The following is a 10,362-nucleotide window of genomic DNA, read 5'->3' as shown; positions in this document are numbered from 1 at the left end:
AAAAACAAGATTTTAGAAATGTTTGCCAATATATAAAAAACATGTAAAACTGAAAGATCACATTTATATAAGTATTCAGACCCTTTACTCAGTGCTTTTGTTGAAGCACCTTTTGGCAGCGATTACAGCATCGAGTCTTCTTGGGTATGACCCTGCGAGCGTGACACACCTGTATTTTGGGAGTTTCTCCCATTCTTCTCCGCAGATCCCCTCAAGCTCTGTCAGGTTGGATGGGGAGTGTCGCTGCACAGCTATTTTCGGGTTTCTCCAGAGATGTTAGATCGGGTTCAAGTCTGGGCTCTGGCTGGGCCACTCAAGGACATTGAGTCTTGTCCCGAAGGCACTTCTGCGTTGTCTTGGCTGTGTGCTTAAGGTTGTTGTCCTATTGGAAGGTGAACCTTTGCCCCAGTCAGAGGTCCTGAGCGCTCTGGACCAGGTTTTCATCAAAGATCTCTGTTCTTTGCTCTGTTCATCTTTGCCTCGATCCTGACTAGTCTCTACCACTGAAAAACATCCCCACAGCATGATGCTGCCACCATGCTTCACCGTAGGGATGGTGCCAGGTTTCCTCCAGACCTGACGCTTGACATTCAGGCCAAAGAGTTCGATCTTGGTTTCATCAGACCAGAGAATCTTGTTTCCATTTGGCAAATTCCAAGCGGGCTGCCATGTGCCTTTTACTGAGGAGGCTTCCGTCTAGCCACTCTCCCATAAAGGCCTGATTGGTGTAGTGCTGCAGAGATGGTTGTCCTTCTGGAAGATTCTCCCATCTCCACATAAGAACTCTGGAGCTCTGTCAGAGTGACCATCGGGTTCTTGGTCACCTCCCTGACCAAAGCCCTTCTCAACCGATGAATCAGTTTGGCCGGAAGGCCATCTCAAGGAAGAGTCTTGATGGTTCCAAACTTCTTCCATTTAAGAATGATGGAGGCCACTGTGTATTTGGGGGCCTACAATGCTGCAGACATTTTTTGGTACCCTTCCCCAGATCTATGCCTTGACACAATCCTGTCTCTGTCTCTGTTTGCTTTGTCATTATGGGTTATTGTGTGTAGTTTGCTGAATTTTTGTTCATTTAATAAATGTTAATATAAGGCTGTAACGTACATTTTTTGGTGAAAAGTCAAGGGGTCTGAATACTTTCCGAAGGCATTGTATATTGTTCAAATTCATTTGATTATCAGCAGTTATCAAACACGCATGGATGTCAAGACTATTCTCTTCTTCAATAATGTGCAGCGAATTCTACCAAAGATTTTCTTTTATATTGACAAGATAGTCAAGTGATTGCTCTAACAATGGAAATACATGTCCTCGAAGATGGAAGGCAAGCTGGAGGAGGCGAGAACAGGTGGGACCGTTCTAGCCAATGAGGGGGCAGATGCGGGTGTGAACAGCAAGCACAACACAACTTCCATATGATTTTTTTTTCCAAAGTTGCCAAAATGCCACTTTCATCCACTTATCAGTGCATTCATAACAGCCTAACCATTACAAAACTTCTATTCGATCAAATTAGCAATTACATTTTTTGCTGACCAAATTTGACTCTCATTGACCACCATACAACAATTCCTCACTTAACGGTCTTATTTTCGTGGACAGATTTTGGGCAGAGTAAACCCTCTCGCTTTGCCTCTAACGCTCTGATTCTACTAGATTAAAAGCCATAATGAGTGTGATATACGGCCATTTAAAGTATACTTGATTTTTGAAATTTCACATACTCTAAAACACAAGTGTGGGTATTCGTTTAACAACTCAGTGGCCCGGGGGTTAGAGTGTCTGCCCTGAGATTGGAAGGTTGTGAGCAATGTTCCCTCCAAGCTGCATGCATGCGTGCAGCGCAGAATAAATATCAGCCCACGCAGAGAAGCACTAGATTGATCTTCACTCAACTTTCTAGAGTTTTCCCCGTTAACACTATGAACGTTTACTGTTGGAAATGTGTTTGAATCAACGCAATATTAGCCACTTTCAATTCAAACTATGCAAAACTATCTGCAAGAGATTTTGTTGTAGGCAGAACGCATCAGAGTAGGATTCTTTCACATTGACATGCACGACTCATGCCCATACTCTACACAGACCGGTGCGGCATAACCAATCAGAGCTGTAGTAAGCCTATATGCAAATAGACCATTGCCATATGTATCTGTACCATTCACTTTGAACAGGACTGTGTTTAAAGCATGAGCGGTCATGAGTAGATGCGCTTGTTTTGAGATCAAAGCAAGAGCTACATTTGTTCATATCCTTTGCTAGTTAGTGAGTTATTAGTCCAGTTATAGGTCATTTGTAATCAGCAATAGGGGAGTGATTGCTTCCTACAAGTGCATTTCTAGCCATCTTTGAAAAGTGAGTTAGGTAAAGAGCTTTTTTTTGTCTTAAATGGGCAGTGTTGTATTTTGAGACAGGCTTGAATAAGCTGTAGCCAATAGGCAGAGGGTAACATAATTTGTCCGATTCTCTGTAATGATTGTATAATGATGTGGTTTCTTGAATCAAACTAAACATTTTCAGCCACCTCCTTGAAGGACAAGTGGATAAACATATCAAGCCCTGCATGTTTGGAATGTAGGCCTACATTGAACACCACACGTTGGCTGCTACTGTAAGCTGAATGATATAACCACTATTTCCATGTTAAAATGTTATGGGATACATTTTTCTCTATTGTTTTTGATGGTAGGACACTGATAAGCCTACATTATGATCAAATAGCCTACTTGACCACTGTTAAAACTTAAAGCAGATACAGACTCAGTGTTCACAGTAAATGCGCCCTGGAAGTTGCACAGAATTTTCACAATGTTAAAGTTTGCGCACAGCAGACCTGAAATTTGCTCAGTGCCGATAGAAATTTGAGAGCACATTGGTTGGCAGTTCAATCCCTGGACGAGACATACCAAAGACTGTAAAAATGGGACCTGATGCATCTCTGTTTGGCACTCAGCATTAAGGAGATCGATTGGGGGTAAGGCCAAGCAACAGACTAGCATCCTGTCCAAGGTGTGTACTTGTACATCAAGCTGCCTCACGCTACAGAAACAGGAGATAAGGCAGGAGCCTATGAGTGCACATTATTCTTCAAACTCTGTCAAGTGCGGCAGTGTAGCCTAGTGGTTAGGGCATTGGACTAGTAACTGAAAGGTTGCAAGTTCAAATCCCTGAGCTGACAAGGTACAAAATCTGTCGTTCTGCCTCTGAACAGGCAGTTAACCCACTGTTCCTAGGCCGTCATTGAAAATAAGAATTTGTTCTTAACTGACTTGCCTAGTAAAATAAAGGTAAAAAAAATAATAATTATGGTTGTTGATCATTGCTAGACAGCCATGTGCAAGTCTTGCCATAGATTTAAGCGGATTTAAGTCATAACTGTAGCTAGACCACTCAGGAACTTTCAATGTCTTTAATCAACTCCAGTGTATATTTGGCCTTCCTCTAGGATTTTGCCTGTGCTTAGCTTTATTCTGTTTATTTTTAAAACTCCCTAGTCTTTGCTGATGACGAGCATATCCATAACATGATGCAGCCACCACTATACTTGAAAATATGAAGAGTGCTACTCAGTGACGTGTTGGTTTTGCCCCAAACATAATGCGTTGTATTCAGGACATGAAGTGAATTTTTTTTTTTGCCACATTTCTTGCAGATTTACTTTAGTGCTTTATTGCAAACAGGATGCATGTTTTGGAGTTTTGTTTTTATTCTGTGACAAATGTACAATTTCTCTTACCGTTTAAACTGTCGTTTCTTTATTTAAACTTTTAATTAAACATAATTTTTTTTAAATAATAATTACGTGAATTCACGATTCATACGTGGTTTTGTGTACGACCATTAGGGGGCAATGCAGTTCAATCTACTGCAGTCCTGGCTAAAAATGTATCTTCTTAAAATGTAGTTTTAATCCTAACCTTAACCACACTGCTAACCTTATGCCTAACCTTAAATTAAGACTAAATATATATCTTTTTCATACATTTTTATGTTAGACTGTGGCTGTGTTAACTAATGGAAACCCTACCAGATGGTGCTCACGTTACTGCTGTCCCCCACTCACTCAGCCACCATGTTATTAATGTTGTTTTAGGTTCTCTGTTGTGTGTGTGCGCCTCCTCCATGTTGTCAGTGCGTACTGTACTTCATGTCACACTTCTTATCAATGTGATGGCTCGTTGCAGTGATGTATGACAGCATGTTCATAGATACATACCAATCTGTTAACGCCATGTATGGTGTTTGAGAGCTCGCGCTTTGTACTTGCACTTACAGAGCCATCATTGTACAATTTCTCCATCGGGGCTGACATGGCATCTTGTAGTCTGGTTCTAGATATACCAATAGGGTATTGACGCCGACATCCTCTACCATTGACGATGGCTGCATATCAACTGCAATCATTTCTGTAATCAGCGCTGTGATTTCCTCACTCCGTCCCTTATCTCACTGCTGCCAGCAACAGGTTGGGTCGTCCCTTTCAGCACAGCCTGGTCTCATAGACTAGAGGTAACTCAGTAAACGTAAATCCGGGAGACTGAAATTAGTATGATATTTAATGTTTGGTATGGTTACTTAAAGCAAAAACGTATAATGCGAGACGTAAATGTCTAGCAACCAAAAGGTGGTGAGTTTGAATCTTGTCACAGACAACTTTAGCATTTTCGCTAATTAGCAACCTTACCACCACTTTTTAGCTACTTTGCAACTACTTAGCATGTTAGCTAACCCTTTTCCTAACTTTAACCCTTTAACCTAACTCTTAAACTTAACCCTAACCTTAACCCCGAGCCTAGCTAATTTTAGCCAGCTAGCTAACATCAGCCACTTAGCTAGAATTCGTAAAATATCATACGTTTTGCAAATTCGTAACATATAGTACCTTTTGTAAATTCATAACCAATTGTAATTCGCAACATACAGTATCATACGAAATGGGTGATGGACATCACAAATTAATACATACCATACAAAATGGAACATATCACACTGAATAATACAAAATGCTCTGAGACCAGGTTGTTCAGCATTACACCTATACTGCCACAGCAGCTCAATTCCACCTTGCAAAGTTTGCTTTTCATCACCTTTTCATTTGACTTCTCAAAGTATTGCCATACAGGACTTCACTGCTGTGTCTCACTATGCCATTTTTCCAACTGTTAACGAAGATGACATGCATGGCAAGTAATTTGAATGATTCATATCTCTCCTATTAAAATTACAGCATTGTTGCATTATGTATTTGTGGGAAGAAAGAAAAAAAAATTATGATCAGGGCCAGTTGTGGTAGTTTTGTGATAACTGCACTGGGATTTTAATTTTGTAATAAAAACTAATTTGGTTAGGGATTTTTTTCTGGACGTTAACGATCACAATGTCGTTTAAACCTTTATACCCTGTAATGGCTTCTAGGAGTAGTGGGTGGAGGAGTCAGGCGCAGAGAGCAGGGTAGTTCAAAACGTGGATCTTTATTCCAAGAACAGAGTAACGGTCACGCCACACACATGGGCACATAAATACCCAGTCCAACAAACAGGACGAAACTGTCCGGAAAAACGGAATCCACAATAATCCACACACCATGAACAGAAAAACAAGCCCACACAAAAGCAGACGGGCCTACCGGGTTTAAATAGCCCAAAACAAAACCCAAACAAGAAACAGGTGAAACTAATCAGACAAAACTAACTGAAACAGAAAAGGGAATCGGTGGCAGCGAGTAAACCGGCAACGACGACCGCCGAGCGCCGCCCAAACAGGAAGAGGCACCAACTTCGGCGGGATTCTTGACATACCCCTAGTACAGGGATCTTTCTTTTCACTCTAATTTAGTTTAGTATTGTGGTGTAACTATAATGTTATTGATCTAGCCTCAGTTTTCTCCTATCACAGCCATTAAACTCTGCAACTGTTTTAAAGTCACTATTGGTCTCATGGTGAAATCCCTGAGCGGTTTCCTCCCTCCCCGGCAACTGAGTTAGGACTGGGTGTATTGATACACCATTCAAAGTGTAATTAATAACTTCACCATGCTCAAAGGGGTATTCAATATCTGCTTCTTTTTTTGTTTTACCCATCTACCAATAGGTGCCCTTCTTTACGAGGCATTGGAAAACCTCTCTGGTCTTTGTGGTTGAATCTGTTTGAAATTCACTGCTCGACCGAGGGACCTTACAGATAATTGTATGTGTGGAGTACAGGGGTGAGGGTTTCATATATTCTCATGATATCCATTTTTAAAGACCAGTGAACCAGACACAGCTCTGGTTTTACTATTCCTGAATTTATTATGCCAAATAGCTTTATGGTTAAAAAGAAATGACTTACTATGAAGTTATTTATATATTTCTAAAGCGTGTATAGAAACTCCATATAAGCACACGTTCCTTTTCCACACAATATCACAGATGCACTATAGTGGAAAGGTTTGTGGGGCACTGGAGCGTTCTGGACAAGGGAGAGTGTGTGAGCTTATGCAGGAGGAAAAGTGTGTGTGTGTGTTTTGTCCTTGGTGTCTGTACAGCTGATCTCCCTGTGGAGTAGCTCAAAGTAAGGCACCAGTGGCAGCCTCTACATGTCTCCCTCTCTTCTTCTCTCTCCTTTTGTCTCCACCTCCCTGCATCTCCCATGTCCTCTCCATATGCTAAAATGTTGCACTCTCTATTCTATCTTCACCCTCCTAGTGTGTCTTTCCTCTATTATTGTAGATTATGAGACCCAGTGTGTTTTACTGGCTGTACAGAGTGTACTTCTCTACCTGTACTGAGGACCAGACGTTACTAATACAGCAGGCCACGGTGGAGGACTGAGGGGTCAGAGAGGTCAGGCACACTTCAATCATTACTCAACAGAAGGCTATGTCCTGGGCTGTTACAGCTGAGTTACTAACTCCGTTGGTGTAACATATAGGTTCAAAGCATTATGGGTTGGTTGATTTACCTGGCTGGCTCTTAGGGCGTGTTATGGTGTACTGTGTCTCTCCCGGGGTGAGCAGGGACAGGATGGAGGCATGGCAGTCGCCATCTTATCTCAGCTGGTAGGCAGGGCCTGGTCCTCATCATGGCCTCTCTCTTTGAGGAGCGCTTGACACGGACATCACACACACTGTTCTGATTGCCCCCTACAGACCGAGGACTTTTGTGTACCTGATGGTTTGACTTATTTGCTGATCAGACCACTGAGAGGGATGGGATGGTTGGGGTTCAGCTCAGTGTTGTAGCTGGGCAGGGGCTGACTGAATGACTGTATCCAATTTATGTCATACTGCATGGAACAGCATGTGAGAAGAACTGAATGCCCTTGTCTTGACTCTTTCTGCATTGAAGCAATTATGTATTGAAAATCACTGATTTACTGTATTGTTTCTGCAGGACACAGAGAAGGAGAAGCTTAGCGAGCGAAAGAGAATCAAGTCTCAGATCCGGGAGCTACGGAGCCACGAGACGCAGCAGGGCAGAGAGCTGCACAGGACAGGTGAGCAATGGCACTGTTCAAAGGGCTGAGCTTAGAGGTTCAAAGACCATATGAGTGGTTGACTGTTCCTTTTCCTTAGACAGTCCATAGGTCCCACACACACACACTCATGACAGACACATAGAGTTAATTGTCTTCCTGCTCTGTTCTATATATGGCATGCTTATATGATCATGTTTGCCTTAACTTAAGGGTTAAGTTTGGATAGGCACTTATACACAACATTGATTCAAATATTGCTTGTACCTCCACACTTATGCACCTAGATGCAATTTCCTCTGGTATGCCAGTGAAAATAACCAGCCAATAGAGCCATTCTGCTGTAGGGGCGGCAGTGGAGCTGAGGCTGTCTCATTGGTTTACACTGTTTTTAGCTCCTCCATCTTTTATTTCAGGTTAGAGGCACCACAGTCATGGGACTCTGACTTTGGGTGTGTTGTGATTTTCATTAACCTCTGTTAGAAAACCTAAATTTAAAACACAGTGAATGCTTTACAATAGGTGTACTATCTTTAGCAAAGACATTACGACTTGTAAACACACACTCCCACTCACAGAAAAACCAAATGCAAAAGTGAATGAGAGAAGACCGGTAAAGGGCTATGAGAGAGCATGTAGTACAATAGAGAATGTGTTTATAGCCAGACTGATATGAATGCCTCTAAAGTGAGCAAGTGTTTGTTGAACCAATATACTCCATCTCAACTGCGTTATTTTTACTCTAAGGCTAAAGCTAAGTATTTTTCTGATCAAGGAACCTACCCCAATGTTGACCTGAACCTGGCCAGTCCCTGGCTGGGTCCTTTGACCGTAATTACCTTATGTGGTCTGGTTTACCCTTAGCCCACAACACCCCGCTCATCAGCCAGTGTCTGGTAGTAGTGGGGTTATGAGATGCAACAGGAACATCACCCGTTCAAAGGGGAACCCACACCCAGTAGTAATACATCTGCTATTTTAAGCACATACCAGAACAGAACCCTTTCTTGACATGGCCACCACCATGCAATTTGGTCCAGGGTGAAGGCAGGGCCAGAGGCAGACAGGAGCAGACCTCCACAGAGCAGAGGGATTGTGGGTAGGAGCTGTTTGAAATGGATGCCGATACAGGAAGTTAGTGGCTGGGAACGGATAGGGTGGGGTGGGGTCATTTTTAACAGAGAGAAGGAGAACGTTGTTTAGAGAGAGGACTAAACTTGGAAGATTATGGGGGTACTGTGGCCCACTGGCTGTCACACACACACACACACACACACACACACACACACACGCTACCTCTCTCTTCTCACATACACACACTAAAATATACAGCACAGTCTTGCACACATATATACACTCACACTCCATAGTTTGGTGAAAAGCAATATTGTGCTCAGTTCAGAATTGATTTGAATGCTGCATAAATTAACAATCTTGAATTTGAATTTAAGTAGTAAACAGGATACAGAATTTCAATTATAATTTGAATAAAATAATATAGAATTCAATTAAATTCAAATGCCTCTTCTATTCTGTTTGTTGTAGTCTATACAAATATACATCTTGTATCTAAAACATGTCATGTTAATTAATATTTTATATGCATGTATATAATGACAATAGATTTCCAGAACTAACATAAAATGAACAATCAAGAAAAGTCTAAGTTATTATTTCATGAATCACTGAATTCAATTCCATATCCTGTGGGGTGTGGCCAATTTAATTAGAATTTGGTGAATTGGAGTCAATTCTGAATTGAGCACAACCCTGGTGACAAGACTGTAATTTAGGAAATGACCCGTTTGTAAGTGGCTCAGTGGAAGGGCCTCCCGAGTGGCGCAGCGGTCTAAGGCACTGCATATCAGTGCCAGAAGCGTCACTACAGACCCTGGTTTGATCCCGGGCTCCAGCACAACCAGCCGTGACCGGGAGTCCCATAGGGCGGCGCACAATTGGCCCAGCGTTGTCTGGCTTAGGGGAGTGTTTGGCCGGGATAGGCCATCATTGTGAAATAATAATGTGTACTTGCATAGTTAAATACAGAAATACATTTTTTTTTAAATGTGATAGTCCAGGGGGAGCCAGACTCCTCGACAATGAAAATACCCCTTTTGTTGTTGCTGTTTTTTGTTTTTGTGTGTTCGTTAAGAAGGGGGAGGGGAGGGAAGTCGGCATTATGCACTATTGTGGTTATTTAAAACCATCCTCTCATTATCCAAGAGCAGTAGGGGGTTTTCCCAGAAATCCTCACAACAGCACACAATGGACTGGACACAATGTACAAACGGCAACAACTTCAATCACTAGTTTGCAACTCCTTGGCTGTTCCTCCCTTCAACTATAGTTCTCTTTTAATTGAACTTAACTGAGGCCTTCCTTTGATGTCATGTGGTCTATTTATAGGGCCTTGTGTGAGAAAGGGGGGCCATTTTAGTTTGTGATGTTTGAAGTGAATGCGTATCATAAGCATGTTTCTTATTCAAACCCCATTATATAACCACTCCCTTCAAGTAATCAGCTAAAGCTTCTCCTGACCCCAGCTTTGGGAGGCCTTCAGAGAGTGTTGAAAAAGCTGATGAGGATGTGGCCGTCTTAGACCAGAATGGGGCTCTCCTTCACAGATTTGGTTTGAAAATGACAGACCTGGACGCTCTGTTTGGATAGGGCATACAAAGGTGCAGAGATGTTATCATACAATGGAGCCCAGGCACTTTTCTGATGATCCAGAGTCCTCTTGTAAGGACACTGTGATTTTCCACTCTGTGGCCTATTTTATGCAGCTTGCCTGTGGTTCCTGTACAGCACCCAGAGTTAAAGATGCTGAGCAATGAGCATCACGAGGAGAGCTAGAGACTGGCTCTCGGAGGGGGAGGATGTTGGGCACTGCAGTGTTTGGAGTGT

General features: G+C 42.3%; 1 protein-coding gene across 7 annotated transcripts in view; it reads left to right on the top strand.

Moving 5' to 3' along the window:
• The window catches only part of LOC135514052 (smoothelin-like), a 71,852-nt gene that overhangs the window by 33,412 nt on the left and 28,078 nt on the right, over positions 1-10,362 (top strand). For all 7 annotated transcript variants that reach the window (XM_064937222.1, XM_064937219.1, XM_064937223.1 and 4 more), the window contains one exon: positions 7,377-7,479. In XM_064937222.1, coding sequence (XP_064793294.1) covers positions 7,377-7,479 — 103 coding nt within the window. The remainder of the gene's footprint in view (positions 1-7,376; positions 7,480-10,362) is intronic.

Source organism: Oncorhynchus masou, chromosome 25 (genome assembly GCF_036934945.1).
Source record: "Oncorhynchus masou masou isolate Uvic2021 chromosome 25, UVic_Omas_1.1, whole genome shotgun sequence".
NCBI lineage: Eukaryota > Metazoa > Chordata > Actinopteri > Salmoniformes > Salmonidae > Oncorhynchus > Oncorhynchus masou.
This window is presented reverse-complemented; position numbering and strand designations above follow the sequence as displayed.